Genomic DNA, 19,237 nt, shown 5'->3' on the forward strand with positions numbered 1-19,237 from the left:
CATTGTGCGTCGATAGCCCGCCGCTGAAAAAAAACATGCTCCGTTCTGTCGCGTCCCACCGCTTCAGAATTAATTAAACTTGCTACATCTCTGCTGCCAAATTTCCACAGGGATGCCTGTTGTCGCCGTTTCCTATCCCCGGAAACGTTTCTATTTTTGAAATATTTAAACAGTCACTGAGCTGAAGTCTGCATGCACGTAGAGTTGTACAGTTACGTGGATGTGTTATGACAACTGGAGGAATGCAGTTCATTAACAAAAGGTTTTCTTTACAGACCTCCGTTATGGAGGAACTGCAGTCGGAGCCTTTCATGGTAAAGGACCAGGGAGGGAAAAGCAACCTTTCTTTACACATATTTTAATCGTAGTGACAAAATATTGCTGCACATCATCTTTCACAACACTGAAGGGGAAGGTTCCTTTTAATTTAGGCTACTCAGTACAGTTGAAAAAAACCCTCTCCTTTCCGGGACAATGTGAGTGTGTTTATGATTGATAGTGCTCTACCCGGAGTATCTTAAATTATACATGCCATTCCTCTTGCCTCCCAGGGACATTAGCTAAGGAAGATGAATGGGCAATTCATCAAATTCCTTCGGAAGGGGGAGTCTCCAACAATTAGTGGATCTCTGCACCGGTTGGCCTTTTAAAATACAAATCTGGGCATACATCTTGGCATCCATCTTGGCATCTACTAATATTTCTTAACTGCACGTAATTCAAATTAAAGAAAGAGAAAAGGTTCCATTCAGCAGGCAGCTTTTAAATTCAAACACTTGGATTTATTTGTAAGTCTAAAGTAAGGACAGGTGTTGATTACATATAGACCTGAATTTCACAAAGAGAATTCTGTATATTCATTTTTCAGTCTGGAACTATAAATACTGTATGCTGTGAGGCCATTTTGGAAGTGTTATCCACCAAATGAAAATGTTTCATCAATATAACATTATTAGCAAAGATTATTATTATTATTATTATTATTATTATTTGTTCTCCCTGTGTCTCCATGGGTTTCCTCTAGGTACTCCAGTTTCCTCCCACAGTCCAAAGACATGCTGGTAGGCTAATTGGAGACTCTAAATTGCCCATAGGTATGTGCGTATGAGTGTGTGAGTGAATGGTGTGTGTGCCCTGTGACAGTTTGGTGGCCTGCCCAGGGTGTATTCCTGCCTCTCGCTCAATGCACGCTGGGAAAGGCTCCAGCACCCCCCGTGACCCTGCCCAGGATAAGCGGGTATAATTGATGGATTATTATTATTATTATTATTATTATAGCTTGGTAGTTGTTACTATAACACAGAAATAGGTTCAATTCAATTGATCCCAATCGATCAGGCAAACCATTTAGATTTGTTTTACATTCACATTCAGGGAGAATTTCTATGTCAAGCAGTACAGAGTTTGACAGTGTGTAGACAGGATGTACAAAATTACAGAGCATAAGGTATGCCTCGATTTTTCAGGGTGATAATGACTGTGACAGTTCCTATTGTACGGTTTCCTGTTTACTTAATGTAAAAAAATGTAAAAAATCACTTAAAAAGGTGGAGAGCATTGATGAGTAAAGATAAGTAAATTTCTCATCTTTAATGAGGTGGAAAATTCAACTATGTATATTGTTTTAAAACTTGTTCTAGGAGTTAATTAGATGCCAGGAAAACTAAATGAACTGGATGTGTAGTTCACATGTTTTGCATGGTATGGGTGAGTATTGAAATTCCACCAGCTGTGTACATATTTTCCACTTTTTCCTTCTCTCACGTCTTTGAGCTCTCTCATATATGGAGCGAAATGTTAATTCTCTATCCAAAGATGGCCTTGTCAGTGAGCTGAAACTGGAAGGTCTTGATGAAACATTCAGCTGAAATGATGGTCATTGTGTTGGTGCTCTAGTGCACTGGTGAGGTAATTTGTTCTGGCAAGACTATACGAGAGGGAACCAATCAATCGGGCGCAAATGAGCAGGATGGGAGAAGGTGGACTGGCGGGTGGGGGGGGTGGGGGGGTTAATAAAGATCCTTCACTAGCTGATAAGGACTTTAAAATGCTACACCAGAGGCAGGTAACGAGAGGTAGGGCCCAGCTAGCTAAGATTTAATGACAAATAGAGACAAATAAAAGCAGCCCAAATTCTGAACAGTTCTAAGCGTGGGGAAGGCTTCATAGGACGGACAGCACACGTGAAAGGGGGAGAGCGAAAAAAAACATGAAACACCTGATGAATTAGGAATCTATTACCACACTGCTGGGTGCCTCATCCTCCTTAAGGCACTTTTGGTTTGTGGACGGGCCCCATGGCCTGCTTTCAAATTCAGACTGTGCCAGTGCAGCTCCACAGGGCGATGCATAATAGGGTCTAGTGCTGGAGGGTAGTGGAGGATACTACCACTGACTAATGTCTGTGCCTACCCTACTTTCAAACTGTGGAGTGAGCAGAGTGGGGCAGCAATGTAGCATAGTGGGTAAGGAACTGGGCGTGTAACCCGCTGTGTTACGCTGCCGCCCACTCTGCCCACTCCAGCTGTATGAAATGGATGTAGTGTAAATGATATGTAAAAAAAAAGTTGTGTTAAGTCGCTCTGGATTAGAGCGTCTGCTGAATGCCTGTAATGTAAAAAAAAAAAATGTAATGAGTGATACAAAGCAGCAGCTGACATCACCTGCTCCAGAGGTGAGCATATGCTTGTCTGCACCCTTTCATATCGACAACGGAAGTTGTGAAGCACGTTGCAGCGTGAGCATGACTGGGCGTTCCATACTGGGAGCCTGTAAAAAAAAGAACGCTGCTGTATGATGAGCTTGTCACATTGTTTCCCTCCTACGTTTTTCTGGAAAATGGCGAGCACATTTGCTTCACACTGCCAAAGGAAATTCGCACAGCGTCTCTTTATTCTGATCAAAACAGGTTTAAATGACGAAGCACAACTCTACTGAATTTGTTCCGCGGTCCATAGGGTATAATTGCTATATCAAATGGAACCCATTTGAAAACTTGTTCTCTATGAAGCTCTCTGATTGGTTGAACCTATATTCCCTGATTTGGATGCAACTTGTTTGATTTTTATTTTAACTTTTTGGGAAATATAGACTTCGGTAGAACTGCAGTAAGACAGTAAACAACTGTGTAATGTGTCTCTGAGTGTGTATGTGTGTGTGTCTGTGTGCGTGCATGCGTGTGTGTGTGGATGGAAGGAGAAAGATTGGACGATATAAACAGGCACTGTTGATGACTGAGTTTATAATGCATACACTAGTAAAACACATTGTTACCCAGCTGGTGTTATTGCATAGTAGTTGACTGTTTTAAGAGTTCAGCATGCCTAAAAGAACAATAAATGGGACTGTATTCCTCTTCAGAGCTGATACTTTTGTCTACAGACCTCCAGTTTCATCAACACACAATGTATTTTTCCAAGCTCACCTTAGACATCTTACATTTTAAAGTATTGTATCCATGGAATAGGCTATGAAAACGCAGCACCAATCTAATAAATGATCCATGATTTATAAGTGGTGGTTATGCACCACTCAGCTCCTTAAGTTGGCATAGAAATCTGTGGGAGAATAAGAAATTTGGTGTTGGTATTCGGATATGCTGGGTATTACACAACATCCTGCCACAGTAGCTTGTTAAACAGGTTGTGACAAGCTGAGGAAAGGCTTCAGACTGGCGAGTCATTATCTGTAATAATTGCTGTACAAGGAAATTCAGTGTCTTAACACTTTTTTTTAGCCTTATCAGTGAAACACAAAGAGGTGTCATTGCCCTGATATTTGTATTTTTCTGCAAAAGTGGCAATCGGGATGAGTTTATGTTAATATCTACTGGGTCTGTGGAAAAACTATTATTAGGCAACTTGAACAATTTATTAGAATTTTAAAAGTTGCAACTTCCAAAAGTGGATAGTTACGTAAATGTTATTCATGTGGTGCAGTTGGTTTAACTGGAATGTTTTTCCTCTCGTATAAATGGACTCCAAATTGAGGGCTGAGTGGTTTTTTAAACTTTTGAAGGTTGGACTATTCTGAAAACCAGTCCACATGGCCCCCTCGCCCGGCTCAAAATTCATGAATCGCGGAACATTCGTCCATCTAATCGGGAGTCTGCGACGTCCTCTTCTTGTCACAGGCTAACATTACACATAATTTAGCACCTCCCCACCCTTCCCGGGGCCATTTCATCAGGCAAAAGGGGCGAGAGAGCAAGATTTTGATTAATACAACTCCAGCTGCATTGCAAATGCGCTCCGTTCCCCCAATGTTACTCCGAGGGTAATGTAACAGAATGCAAAGCGGTCTGAGTCTTTGGGGGAGGGGCATACGGAGCCATCCGCTCTCTCTTCAGTGCTGGCTTGTGATTGGTTTTGCCCTCAATATTCGTAAAGACATGCTCTTGACTTTGTGTCATGACAGCTTGCTTCAGTCTGGATTTCTTTCCCTGCTCCACAAACACATGTCCCTCAGCAGTGAGGTGAGCATGAGCGTGTAATTCTGGAAGATTCTTAGTGGTTTTGGTGTTATGGACCTCCCTTTTGTTCTTTATCTAAGAAACCCTCTGCTTAAGATAAGTAATTCTGCATATGCACTTGATGTATATGCACTCACGCAAAGTATGTTTCAGTGCATTCTAACAGAACAGATTGACATTCCAGTTTGTGTTTTACCATAATCTGGTTCACTCTGGGAAAGGGGAGTAATCAGTCTAATCACAGTGCTTTGTCTCAATATTTGCAACACACAACCCAAAACAAAATGGTGTACATAGAAACTAAAATTTCAGTGTTAAATCAACTCTGACAGACCACTTTTGAGTTTTAAAGTATACTTCCTCTCAACCCCTCTCTTCTCTCAATCCTATTGTCACAGTATACTGTAATCTCTGTAACCACTCTCCCTCCATCCCTCACATTTCTTTCTCCCAGCTATCTAGTGATACCGCTGTATCCATGCTCTTCTCTAATCAACACTTCATTCTCTGTCACCAGACCCGCAAGGCTATCCTCTCCTAGCTCGTGGCTATCTGACATCCTCTGCACTAACAGGACCTCACTATAGGCTGCAGAGAGAAAAGGCCACAAACCCAGAGACCCTGCTGACCTGTCCAGGCAGGACTCGCTCCTCTGCATTTTGATCCTCTGTCACTGTGCTGGTTTAAAAGGTTTACTTTTATCAGGCCAGATTAGAGAATTCATCCTCTAGCCTACACAGACTGGACTTCATCTTCTCCTCACTCCTCAACCTCTCTTCTCCTCTCCACCTCCTTCAACCCTCCCTGCAGATGGCTTCACCAAGTCTTTGATAGGATGTCTACCAACATCCATAACTCCTTCATGTTGGCGGAGTCCTCTAACATGCAACCTTCCCTCCCCGCTCTCTCGATTCCTTCTATTCCACCAACCACTTAGCCTGATATTGTCACCACACCCCGCCTCCACTCCATTTCTCCTGACATCCTTCCAAGCATTTCCTCTCATTCCTGCCCACTAGATGTGTCCCCACAGTTTTCAAATAAATTCATGTCAAATGCTCACCTGAAGCTAAACTTGACTAAAACTGAGATGTTATACTACCAGTTAATTTCTCTCCTCTTGTTGACCTTTTTCTCCCACCCAGGAGGACACCACAGTGTCACCATCTTCATCCGCTAGGAATCTTTTGAGTGGTACAGCAGCTTATCCAGAACACTGCAGCTGACCTGGTCTACAAAATCACCGCGTTGAACCATGTAATACTCCTTTCTCATCTACTTCACTGGCTACCAATATTGGCTCAAATCAGATTTGAAACCTTGGTGCGAGCCTATTGGGCAGCTAAAGCCTGACACACCAGTCGGACCTCTCTGTTCTGCAGCCTCTGGGTGCCTGGCCCATTCCCCCTCTTCTACATGTTGGACTTCCTGGTCACTCTCTTTTCTGTTCTGGCTAGTGGTGTGGCCAAACCCAATAATGCCCGACATCAAGCCAAAAATACCATACAGCGCAAAATAAAATGAAGCAGTGATTCACACAGAAAAGCTGCTTGTGAAGGTGCGATCTTGCACCTTTGTTTTTTTATCTTTGTGAGAATGCAAAGCTTCTATTTTTTGTAGTGTACCTTTATGCTCAACAAGCAAATTGAAACAGCCAATATTTGAGTTTTCACACTTTTTTGAAACATGTTTTTAATTCTATTAAGCATGGTATTAATAAGTTTGTCACTTGCACCTCTGCAACAATCAGCACAAGAGCGAATTCCTTGTTATTTCTGTGTTTGCATAAAATATGTATGTAAAATAGAGGAGTCAATTATATTTAATGTTCGCAATGATTAGAACAGGCTAGCCAGCTTGCTTTAGTGTCGTTTTTCTTTCTGTTAAACTTGACGTGAATACATTTGTCATTGTTTGTATTGATCAGAACAGGCTAGCCAAATAGCTCTTAAATTTGCCACTAATAAGTTTTCTCTCATATGCTGTCAAATACGGCTGTTTTAATTTGCTATTTGAGCATAATAGTACACTACAAAAACCAAAACCTTTGAGCCATTCTTTTCAATCGTTGTTAACGGCTAGCAGAAGCATTGCAATGCAGTGTCGTAAACTCCCGGGTTGGCAGCGCTTCACTGAGAAAGATGTATGAGCCCATACCCAATCTGACCTTATGTCACTGAACTAAAAATAGGCCAAACACCCATCAAAATCACGTATCTTAAGGCTTCTTTGGGCTTGGGTCAGGATGCAAACATTTGTTTCTGGACCCCAAGCTTCCCACTGCAGTCAGAACAGCAGAAATCCAACTGATATTCTGAGACTGAAGACTCACCTCTCCAGCTGGCCCCATGGCATCTTTAACCATCCGCTTTCTTTATTTTAGGACATCCTTTCAGGTTAATGTTATAAGTATAGCTGACTGTTTTTTCTTATTTCTCAGCATTATAATGACTCCCTGGACTACCGTTGGCACACCTCCAGTCCCTGTGTTGACAGATGCCAATAACAGACTCCAAGGTCAATCACAAGCCAAGAATCAGGAGTAGATACTGAAAGCTCTCTTATACTTGCACTGACGAAGGAACTGCACACACCTAACTAATCAGAAACACCCGTGAAGCCATTTATTTCAAGCATGAATGGTGCCCTGAAATGTGGGGCTATGTATAAAAAGTTCTGTAATTTCTACATGGTGAAAGCATGTCAGCAATCTGAACTTTAACCACACATGTATTGTTTGATTACAAAACTAAAATTATGGCCAAATCATGAAAAAAAAATGTTTTTATTGTCCCAAACATTATGGAGGGCACTGTATAGTTTATCCAAGTGGTGCATTTCCATAATAAAGAAAAGACACATATTTCATTTTAACTGACAATTTTTATGCCACAAATCTGAAAACTGTAGACAGTGACTGGCAAAACTAACAGCCAGGATATCACAGTTAGGTTTTACATCCTAAATTTGGTTTGGCACATCCCAAGATTATGTTAAAGAAGTTTTAGAGAAAGTAACTTTGATCCAACATTCCCCTTTTGACTTGGGCCTAGATTGAATCAATATGTGTCCTTAACTCTAATTTTGGCCTGAATTCAAACAACATTTGTCTTTTATTAAATGCATGCAAAAACATTTTTATTGACTTGGTGATCACTAACCTTGTTTGAAATGACAAAGCAAACTACTCGGGTTTCATTGGAGTTTCAATGAATCTAAAGAAAAATATTGACTGATATATAATCTCATATTTATGCTAAAAACTTGGCTGGATATTATAAAAAGTAGTCATTGAAGGCAGTATTTATTGTTGATCTATCCATTTTTTCCAAGCATCTAAAAAAGGTGACTGTTGGTCAATATTCTTTGTTTCACACAAGCTCTTGAATCTCACTTCCCCCAATGGGAGTAATTTTGTCTCGACCTAAACACAACCACGAAGCCAGTTTTGAAACACAAACCACCAGCAGGGTTCAGGCCGGGTCTTTTGTTTAACGATTTCCCGGTCATGTCAGAGATAGAAAATGAAAACAGTTCTCAAGTTTAAAAGTATATATCAGACAGCACGTTTCATCACAGATGTTTCAAGTTTAATCTGAGAGCACGGGGGGGGGGGGGAGTAACAGAAATGAAAACTGACAGCAAAGTAAAACGGAGAGGCAGAAATACAGCATAGTCCATTAAAGGCTCTTGGAAATTTAAACGCTTCAATCCCTCCACGTATTTCATTACATGTGCCTGTATTGATCCTTTAAAATGGAAAGCATTCAACACAGATTCTTCATCAGCTCTTTTAAAAGTTTAATTTAAAAATATGTATAGAGGAATAAACAATGAAATATGGAGTTCCAAATGTCTCAATGGCAGATTTCCATGCAGACTTGATGACCGTCTCCACAGTTAATGGAGTGTACTTGCCAGCATCCTACAGAACCATTTTTACACTTCAGACCAATTATCCTTCTGCCGAATTTCACACAGAGCCTTTCTGTGTCACGTCTGTGTGAAAAATGTGAGGCCAGGTGATTAATAGACAGCAAAATGTATCACAAAAGTCTAACATTCCATGGGAATTGCTTTGATCACCTTGAGATAAAAGGGATAGGTAGGGATGTATATGTCGTTAAAACAACATCTGAGCTTGATAGTCAAACGATAAACATTTAGTCAAACATGAATACGCACGTGTCTAACCAAAAACCCTCTAATACAAACTCTTAATATCTCAAAGTAGTACATGCTTCTTAACTGTATAAGGCTCTTCCCAAATCCAGTGGGGGGTTTAGAATAGAATTATATGCACGTATGTCCAAAACTATACTTTTCATTTTCCTCTTTATATATTATATATTGTCTGAAATACATTTGGAATATAACCATATTCACATACAACCATTCCATAAAGGTACAAATGGAAATTAAAAGTCACTTGATTGAACCTAAGGAATGGCCTATACCAATGGGTGCCTGTGTGAAAAAATGAGTATCTTTGTATCCACAGCTCCATCACAGAGATAAAAACAATGACCATCCAATTCAGCCTATATCCCCATAAACATACAAACCAAATGTGTAACAGATCAGCGTTATTAAAAAAACAATTTTTTGTGGCAAATGCTATATGCTTTTTTTCTTCAGTACATACAAATAATTAAAACCAAGGCAAAATTTTTGGGCAATCTGACAGAACCGTGACTTATTTTACGGGTCATTTTTTTTCCCAGAAAACAAACGTTACATTGCACTCATAGTTGTGAGTTTCAAGTCATTCAAATATGACTTTTTTTTTGATAAACCGAGCAGGGCAAAAAATTGAGAGAACCATTTCTGCCAAACCGTTTGTAGCCGCAGCAGGTCTCTTTTGCACACGCCAGTTCATTCATGTGACCATGATTGGCGCATTGTGCTTTCACACCAGAAAGCAGCACTTAACATAATAGTGTGGTTTGTGAGTTGGCATATGAACGTACTGAAATAACATCTATCCTGGTATGGGAACAGGGGTACAACTAACCATTGACAACAGTGAAACAGCTTTTTGTAGTCTTGCAAAAATTGCTTAGTGGTGTGGAAGGCGTCATTTAGGGCCACTTTATTCCGGGACACACTCTAAAAAGGCTAAACAGAACCCCAGCCGCTGCGTGCACCCTCTGGCCTTTTACAATGGACACTGTCAAGCTTTTCATAGCTCTTTCTGATATAATCATACACTCTGCACTCAGTGAGAGCATTGGACTTGTCCATGTCATTGTTTTCCTATCCGCGTGGCCACAAAACCTAGGCCGCATGCGGTTTACTGCTTTGCAGTCTCTATGAACGGTGACTGCCTCCTGAAGTATGAACCAGCCTTTCTCTGTAACGTATTCTATGCAGTATCCTTGTTTAAAGAGTGGTAACAAAGGCCTGGCTGACTTGCTTTAAAATGTCTAAGGTTGCATGTGAACAGTATCTGAAACTTTCACAGAACAGGCTTTCAGCAAATGGCAGAGCTTTCACGGAAAAGCTTTTTGAAAACGACATTACCACTATCGGCATTTCCCCTCACATCCACTGAGCAAGACTAAGACTACATTTTATAAATAATCCAACACCAATGGAACTACGAACCCAATGCCTATGAAATGAAAGCTTCTCTTTCCAACGATATTGTTGCCTTGATGTCCAAAGGACTGTTCCGTTCACTGTGCTTTCTCAGGATCTTATCTCTTTCTCAGCCTAGAAATATGAAATCTGTAAAACCATAAAAGCACAGCCTCCAGCATTGCTCACAATTACAACATCCAGATACTGAAGGATGTGTTTGTTGTAACCAGGCAATTATCATGGAGAAATCTCCTACCTTTGTCAAGTTATTTTCCTGTCAACGCCCATAATTGCTAATGCCAAGGGCTAGCTGACATAAATAGACTACAAATAAAGCAAGGAGATTAATAAAATTAATTCAGTATGCAAATCTCCACACAGGGGCACACTCGGGGGAGTAGGGAAAGTATCAGACCATTATGATAAACTCATAAATACCTACTTCAATTATAGAACAAAACAGTATGTGAACAATGTGGAGAACAAAGAGCCAAAACTGGAGATGACTCAGTTTCTGCAGAAATTACACACAGCATCCTTGCTTCAGAGTTTCTGAGAGCAGACAGCAAACTCTGGACAGCCTGGACAGACTATGAAGCGGGGGGCCTTCAGCACAAACAGAAATCCTTGGCTTGGCAGCTTAATGGCTTCCGAATGAAGTCCCGCGACCAGCACAAAGGCCACGTTGAGAAATAGGATGTCGCAACAGCAAGCTCAGTGTGGTCCCGGACACCCGAGGCAGAGGCCCACGGCAACATCTGTAAAATAACTCCACCCTGACAAAAATGGACAAAACCAAAGACCCCCTCCCCCCTTCTTGAAGCTGGCTGGTTTCCTCCACTCAGTCGTGAGGTGTTAATAGACAAACGCATCATTATTCTCCTCTACTGTCTCTACCATTCTGCACTATACATAGTTCACCTCAGATTTAAGCTTTTGACCTCCTGTCCCAGTCTACAGACACCTGTTACTTTAGGAAGCGACCCTCTAAACCACACTGGCAATTAAAACCGAATTCTACATGAAGTCGACCCCAACATAAAGAGTGCGTGTTGTAAGCTGGGAGTTTCTTTAATGGATGATATGAGCCCATGGATTTAAGTGACACCGCAACACCAATGCCAACGAGAGACATTTTACACCCAGAAGGGGAGAGAAATTAACATAGGAGACATGGAAGGAATTTTTTAAAAGAGATTTTTCAAAGAGGCTCTTGGAAGCTAAAAACAGAAACTAATAAGGTTAAAAACAATTCTTGAGCATTGTTGACAAGCACACATATTGCACAAGCAAAAGTCCCTTTGCCTCCATCAACACCTCCCACATCGCCCCCCAGGTTTCCTGTATATGAGAAAGCATATACAAATGAACGGAATAAGCAAATAGCATGGGCAACCAATTTTGGCCTGCCCATTGCAGGAAGGAGCGCATTTTACTAATGTTGTGTTTCATAAGTCACAGCTTTCCCATCATCCTTTGCTCGCCCGCAGCATTTCTTTATCCAAAATCACAGAGAACTGAAAAAAATACAAAGTCATCCATGGGGATAAATCCAAATGACGCTGATGTTCTCAGTTGCACGATTATGACAGCTGGACTGTTGTTAGTTAATTGATGAGACATTTCCCTTGTTTCGGTTTTTTTTTTTTTCTTTGTTTCTTTTTTTGGATTTTTTTTTTGTTTTTTCTTTTCTCTTATCCTTTTTTTTCTTTTACAGAGGGAAAACGAGAAAGCCCGAGAATGTTGAGTATTGCCATCCTCCCACAAGGTTGCCCTTCTCCAGTTTTAGATATACCTTGTCCTCTTTGTCCAGGTAGAGTAGCACCCCATTGGTGGCGGCCTCGCGCGTGACATCTTTGTCGCCCGCGAACGCCGAAATGACCGGCTTCCCGTTCAGCATCAGATTCACCTGCGCGGCAAAAACCCCATCAATAAATAAATGAAACGGACGCAGGTAATGCCTGCAAAGTGCTGGAGACTACCAGGACATCATTTCTTGAGGGAATGGGTGTTCCTCCGTGAAAGTGAGTGAGGGAGCATGCACCAAGGACAGATACAGGGTTAATCTGGTGCATATTCTAAACTTTAGAACATATTCATCATGCATACTGTAGCTAAGCATATTAACTGTTCTGACCACGGTTTTTTTGGGGGGGGGGGGGTGGGGGGGGAGTGGGGGTGGGGGTTGTCATCACAACATTGAACCATTCAACAACCTCACCTGAGCTGTGTATATCTGTTGATTCAAAGGGGTTTATTACTACAATACTGCAGAGCAATGTAGTCACCCTGCCTCCAAAGTGTGAGCACAAATGTGAACTGGTCATTTTTAAGTAAGTAAGCTACCTTGTGAGTCATTACTGGGCATGTACAGAATGGGAAACTTACCTGTATGGTCTGGCTCTGGTACACTTTGATAACATGGAAGTTGAAACTGTAAATTCCTTTGCGTGGTGACAAAAACACTGATTCCAAGGTGAAATAGTTGCCTATGTTAACAAGAACCTGGAAAGAAATATAAAGGGGCATGTGTGAGCAAAAAGAAAGTATCTCAGCAGCTGGTGAAAAGGTACAGTGAGACAGAGATGCCTTTGAAGACAGACAAGTGCACATGAAATGAATGTAAGGGAGCTTGAGGCTGCAGAAGGCTTCCAAAATGTGCTGTAATAGCGTCATCAAAGCTACATTTCACCGAACATTCGACATTCATTTGCTTTCAGTAAGACAGAGCACTTTAACATCACCCAACCTCCATTAGTTGAAGTAAATGGTGTATCCTTGCTCTAGATATGAAAAAGCAAATGGTACAGGAACAGAAATGTATTTATAACTTTGGGCTCTGTTCATATATAATTAAAGTTGTTCCGCTGAACCTAAAAAGGCATTTATAAAAAAAAAGAAGTCAGAATATATGCTGCATTTTTTTTTTTTCTTAGCAGCCTCATCCCATAACATAACTATACGTGCAGACTGCATCAGTGGCACCGAAGCCACTTAATGAACAAAATAAGACAATTCGACATCTGTCATTTAACTGAAAACACTCCCTCCTTTCCCCACATTTCTTAAATGCCACCTTTTGTGTTTGACACTGTCAGCTATTTTGGCTGTAAATAATTAAAGTTGCTAATGAGATAATTATCTATGTTATGCTATCTTGTCATTGCAGTGATGTAATCCTTGTTTTTTCTTTGTCGCTGTTGGGACTGGGTGGCTGAAAATGGAAATTAATTTCATTCGGATACCGTAACGATTAGTGGTCCACAACAATGCTAAAGTGGTACACGTAAAGCTTTAAAAGATATGAGCGCTCAATGACTCAGCTAATTACCTTGTCGTTGATTTAATAATTGACCCAGTTATTTATTTCGTTCTTATCAACACTGCAATTCCGGTGTCAATGGAATGAATGAAAAACACTACGAACTTGCCGCGTAAACTGCTCAAGCAAGGTTAATGGCCAATAATCACAGCACTAGCCGCTCCCCCTCCGCCCAACGACATCAAATTCCAAAGCTTGTAAGCAACTGATTAATACAACTGCATACTCTAGACTGCATTTATTCGTCTCGTGTTAAGAATTTAGATGACCTAGGAAACTGTCACGGTAAATGTGAAGCTGATAGAGTGTACGCCGAAAGACGGCCTCGCAACAGTGCCTCTCACCTCCCTCCCCGACAAACTGCAAAATGCAGCTGGGCGCATAGTGGAACGAAATGTGTAGTAAATGCAATACACTGACAAGTGTGGAAGAGTCTTCCCTGTTCTGTCATGTGACATTGTGAATTGTATTTATTTTCTTACAGCTCGTATGCCCCCCCCCCCCCCCCCCCCCCCCCCCCCCCCCCCCCCCCCCCCCCCCCCCCCATATTATTATAGGATAATAATAATGATATATTATTATTATTATTTTTATTATTATTATCATTATTATTATCATCATCATCATTGTTGTTGTTGTTATTATTATTATTAGCTATTATGATAATGATGAAACAGCTGCAGGGACAGCAGCGTGAAGCTATGTTCAGGGACACAGACGTTAGTATAATTGTCCTTGTGCAAGGCAAGTAATTTGCTATATTTCTTCAACTAATATTCACACTTACCCTTTAAGGGAATCCAGTACCGAATAAAAGTTTTATTAATGCAGTCTTGCTCACCATATTAATTAAAACGCATCATACGCTAACGATTTTTTTTCCTTCGATAATTGTTATTCAGCAGAGAACATACCAATTAAGAACCTCCCGTCTTCAGTGCGCCCGGTTGCTGCACAAAACCACAGCGGATAGTCAAATATCTTTAAAAGGACAGAAACGCTACCTAGCGGTATCCTAGCAACGTCACTGTCAGACTTCATGGGGACACTCCCCATCCCTTAACTCAGACGCGTCACCTGGCTGCCATAGAGAGTGCCACATTCTGCGTAGTAGCCTATCGTCTTATCCCGGACCGGCAGGCGTACATCACTTCAGCTGCATGTGTGTGAGCGTGAGCCTTCGTATGCGTGTGCATGTGTAGGCTATGTTATCATTATGCTCAAAGCTGTCTTTGCTTGTTTAGCTATCTGAACAATCCTTAATTTCAGACGCAGCAGTGCAAACATGAGAGCATTAGTCGCGCGAACCAAAAAGGGAATATTTTATCAGAATAAAATCAGTTTTAATTCTCCTTTTTCGTACTTTCAGTATCACACATGACAGTTTAAATATAAAACTGCCCATGCAATGAATTTAGTCTGTAGACTTGTATTTACGAAACATTCAGTTGAATTTAGTTTAGAAATTATTCTGGGTCATCAAAACGTTACATCTACAGATGTTCTGTAGCACACTCACCCTTGATTGTAAAGTCGATACTGAGCTGGTCATAATATCAATGTGGTCATTGTTGCGCAAAATTTTATTTCTCCACAATAAGCGAACGTACATTGCAACTGACTCTTTTTTTACAGGTTTCACAGTGCTTCTCACAGTGCTTCACACAGGACGCTGGTTTTTTATTTCTGATTAATTTTCAAGAAATGCGCACGAACACACGAACAATTCACTTAGACTAATATGAATGAAAATAGACGGATTGTCGACGAGTCCGTTATATATCCTAGTCAATGGTTACGTGATCTGAGAGCAGTTCCTTGAATTATAGGCTATCCATAAGATAACGTTTATGTTATTTTACTTCACAAACTCAAGTCGCAATTATATTAACACTCTCATAAACCATTTGAAGTGTAGCCTATCATGCATAGCCTATAGCCTACCACGTTGTGGTTTTCGGGGGGAAAAAACTATAGTTCAGTTATCCCTGCAAAGAGAACTCTGTAGTGTTGTGACTTTAAATATACATAATATGACTAATAACTTATAATAAATTAACTGATTCGGTACGATTCAAAATTGAAACCCAAAAATGATTTATAAGTGCTGACTAGGGGTGGCTATGTCGTTATAAATGCTGCTTACATTGTGTTGCCAACTTTTACCAGCATTGTAAGAAATTCCAAAGATCGTGATCATTTTGGGGAGGGGGAAGTCTGCTGCTATATGGCGTTTTCAGTTTAGCTACATACCAAATCACAACGTTTTACCTTGACATAACGTCCAGTTTTCTTACCTGATCGAAATATATGATTCTTGTTTTATTGCTCATTTCCGAAGGTTCGTGGTTGTTGCTCCTCACCGCGGAAAAAGCTACCTTGGAGTTTGCTGCACGCACTGAAATCCCGAGCGGAGAAGACGACCCCTTTGAATCTGAAGCTAGATTAGAGTCACAAACCACAAGACATTTGCCCTCCAGGACAATGGGTTCCGTGTCATTCTGAGCCACAACAAGCTCTGTGAATATGGTCAAACCGATTAAAAGAAGGATTGTAAGCACTGCCTTGTTGAGCCGCATTATCAATATCTTCTGAAAAAGATCCCCGCTGTACCAAGTTCCAAGTCTTCTGCCGGTCCGCTTTAGAGCTTCTGGTGCTGGTATGCTATTGAAATCAACAGCACATGAGTGTTGATAAAAATAAAAGACCTCTCTTGGACATCAAGAAGCGTAAATGTTAATTATTGATGAAGGAGTTTTATAAGTGACAAAACATTTTCTACAGCCATGTTCTTCAGTCGTTTTACCTGTTTTCTCCCCACTCTATTCCGACTATATCGCCCACTGCTGAGGAAACACTGGCTCTGTAATGCGATAGCTAGTGGCTGAAGGGGTTACAGTCTGTCAGGCAGTAGCTCTGCTTCAATGTGTCTGGATTCATCGTTGGGTGACTAGCACGCTGAGTCTCTATCGCTGTGATTCCCTATGGTGTTACAGCAAAGCCGGTCCATGTGCCAGCAATCATATGAATGGAATATTTACGCAACAATCCGTAAATATTCCAATTTCTTTTAAATGACAATAAAAAGGAGCAAACCATTTCGTCTCCACCAAATATATCGTTCTAACGTTACCTGATCCGACTCATCTTTCACAGACAGGCACGTGCAACCTCCTCACCAAGTACCATGCACCACTAATCGAATAGTTTAACTTCTGTCTATTGAAGCAGTCTTGCAGATAACTCTACTATGATCGTAGAGACAGAGCAAAAAAGGCATAGGTTAGCCTAATGGAGAACAGAATAACTATACTGTATGGTGTAGGCTACATAATCGTTGGTGGTCGATGTGCCAACGACACTCGTACCACAGATTAATTAATGCGTCTTACTTTTTTTTCAAATCTTATTTTACACATACAGGATGTAGTCGTGGATCCACAGCTGGCAAAGATGTACAGCCCCTTTTGCTTTCAAAACAAGCCCTTGTGTATAAGTAGTACAGTAGTACACTGTCTACGCCTAAACCCTTTTAGACAATCAAAAATAATATTCGCAATTTCGTTGTAAACCTTTTCTCGTTTCATTACAATTTTGGCGAATACAAGAATGGACAGAAAGATTACGTCACATAATATTTAGGCCTGCTGTCATCAGAATGATGTATAGCTTGTAACAATTTCTGCATTTTCTCAGCCAGTTGTTAAAACAGGCAAACACTATTAACTGAAGTCATTGACATGAGCTGCAGAAAAGCATTTAAACAACATCACGAATGTTGTTTTCCTAAATGAAATCTGCTGAAAGACAGAAAGCTCAAATTTCAAATCAAACCAAAGCAAGGGTTCAGTATTAAGGAACTTTGATCGATCGATGAAATACATTAATAGTAAGTATTTGGATGTAAAACAGAGTTTTTTTTCTGTCGAAAGCAAACTGGATATATTTTGCACCTGACGCAATGCACGCAATGTTTATAGAAAACATAGATGAAGGATTGAAATTAGCCTATACATCGTGCATGCACTGTCAGACATGCCAAGTAAGACAAGCAGGTTATAGTTGGCCATTAGTTATGAACGCAAACCGGCAAATATGTACTTGCTACACAGTGAATTACCAAGATAAAAGTTTTTCAAAAAATGAGTGACATAGGTTATAGATTTGCGCAATGTTCCTGTCAGAACTTGAGGAATGGAGAGCACGTCATTATGCGTACAAGGATCCAGTCACTGGAATACGTGTACATACTGATCTACTACCTAGCCTACCATTATCTAATATCGAGCGCGAATATGTAAACTGAAATTATAAAGAATGCCAAAAAATAAAGTTACTATTTATCTTTGCGAATCTACCTGTCCAGTGTCTTAGTAGTCATTCGAGGGCAGAGTAGCAGCGAAGCCAGCGCGTCAAGTTAACGTTTGCTGACGTTATCGGTACGGATAAATGTTATTTAATACGAGTAAAATAATATCTTCGTTCAATGCAATTAATTGCAATTAAGATTAACAAAACACATTTAAAGACCTTTAGTCTAACAACCTAAAGAATTAAACAAATTATTTCTGACTGCTGACATACATCTTCCATAGAGAATAAAAAATGCCCAAGAAAAACTGCCCATTCATATTCACATGCCATTATATTTTTCTCTAGTTCAAACCATACAGTCTTTCAACTTCATTATTCTTGGAGATAGCCTATGACAAGGCGCTGTAAATATGGCTCAAAAGGCTTTTGCAGACGTGAAACTACCATCAAAATCATAATATGGTTGTCAGCATTCAATTGTGTGGTTTTTAGGAAAGTCACAGTGAAGGGTAGATTCGTTTAAAATGTATAATCATTACTGTCAGTGAAATGACGTGTGCACGGGGCATATGCACAGAGAAAGAGAAATATTACTCTGTTAATAATCACTGTCCTCCTTATCAATTAAAGAGATTATAAATATGGATTATTAAAACTGGGGATGGCCAGATGCATGTTGGGAATTTTTACATGACACCGAAGAACCTGCCACTGTAGGCCACAAGTGAAAGTAGGCCAGATGTTTTCCACTTCCATCTTTCTATTTATGAAACAATAAACATTAATAATATGCATATGTGTATGAACAGCACAGACAGCAGAGGTGGAAAGTCCAGGTCCAGGAAGTAAAAGTCATTTATCTTTGATATTTTCCCCAAAATTGACAATTCCAAGTATTTTAGTGGCAGTTCTCCCCCCTGTTTGTCACAGTGACAATGTAACAGTGGGAAGCAGCCCAGAGGAGCAGGACTCTCTCTTGTTGCTTAAAGTATAATACAAAAACAGCATTTCTCTCATATACCACCCTCTCAAAAGGATAACAAGAACCATATAACACAACATCATATTACTGATGAAGAACAATTTCAGACTCTAAAGACTGCAAATCATGGTGGAGAGCAAAATGGCGGCTGTCCATGAAAGGGACTGGATATGCATTACTCTGTCATTGAAAGCTACTACACTGAAACTCTGGGCAGTTTTCAGCAAGAAATTTAACAGCAAGCACTTTCCAAAGACAATAATAATGTCTAAAAAGTTTTTTGTTTGTTTTCCCTTGTATGTTTTTGCATCTAGTTAAATTATTTGTTTTGAACAGAGCATTTTTATGATTAACTAATTCTCCTGAGCAGAGAGTGGGAAATAAGGTGATAAATATTAACTTGAAAAAAAGTGTAGTATTATATTAATCAAAATAATTGATTATTCAAAGACAAGTGAGAGAAAGTGGGGGGCAATGCCAGTTCCAGTTTCCAATTATAGTATTGGCTCGATATAGATGCATAGTTTTTATACTGAAGAATAATTTCAACCTTTCAGGCCTATTT

At 40.3% G+C, this 19,237-nt stretch overlaps 1 protein-coding gene and 1 long non-coding RNA gene across 2 annotated transcripts; one reads left to right on the forward strand and one right to left on the reverse strand.

The window, feature by feature from the left end:
- The first annotated feature begins 4,287 nt into the window (after positions 1–4,287).
- On the forward strand, positions 4,288–7,326 carry LOC135234529 (uncharacterized). The gene is made up of 2 exons (XR_010324128.1): positions 4,288–5,728; positions 6,912–7,326. It is a non-coding gene; the product is annotated as an uncharacterized LOC135234529 (long non-coding RNA).
- Positions 7,327–7,383: 57 nt separating this feature from the next.
- Positions 7,384–17,156, reverse strand: cbln4 (cerebellin 4 precursor). Its single transcript, XM_064299225.1, has 3 exons — positions 15,674–17,156; positions 12,443–12,559; positions 7,384–11,963 (listed from the first exon to the last, which is right to left on the reverse strand). The coding sequence occupies exons 1-3, from the start codon at positions 15,953–15,955 to the stop codon at positions 11,766–11,768; spliced, it is 597 nt and encodes a 198-aa protein (XP_064155295.1). The 5' UTR covers positions 15,956–17,156; the 3' UTR covers positions 7,384–11,765.
- Positions 17,157–19,237: the final 2,081 nt, after the last annotated feature.

This window comes from Anguilla rostrata, chromosome 11 (assembly GCF_018555375.3).
Source record: "Anguilla rostrata isolate EN2019 chromosome 11, ASM1855537v3, whole genome shotgun sequence".
Taxonomy (NCBI): domain Eukaryota; kingdom Metazoa; phylum Chordata; class Actinopteri; order Anguilliformes; family Anguillidae; genus Anguilla; species Anguilla rostrata.

Coding starts and splice junctions, on each gene's coding strand:
- cbln4 (XM_064299225.1), bottom strand. CDS start 15,955: ATGCGGCTCAACAAGGCAGTGCTTACAATCCTTCTTTTAATCGGTTTG. Junction 12,560..15,673: donor GAATCATATATTTCGATCAG/GTAAGAAAACTG, acceptor ATTTCTTTCCAG/GTTCTTGTTAACATAGGCAA. Junction 11,964..12,442: donor ACCAGAGCCAGACCATACAG/GTAAGTTTCCCA, acceptor TTTGCCGCGCAG/GTGAATCTGATGCTGAACGG.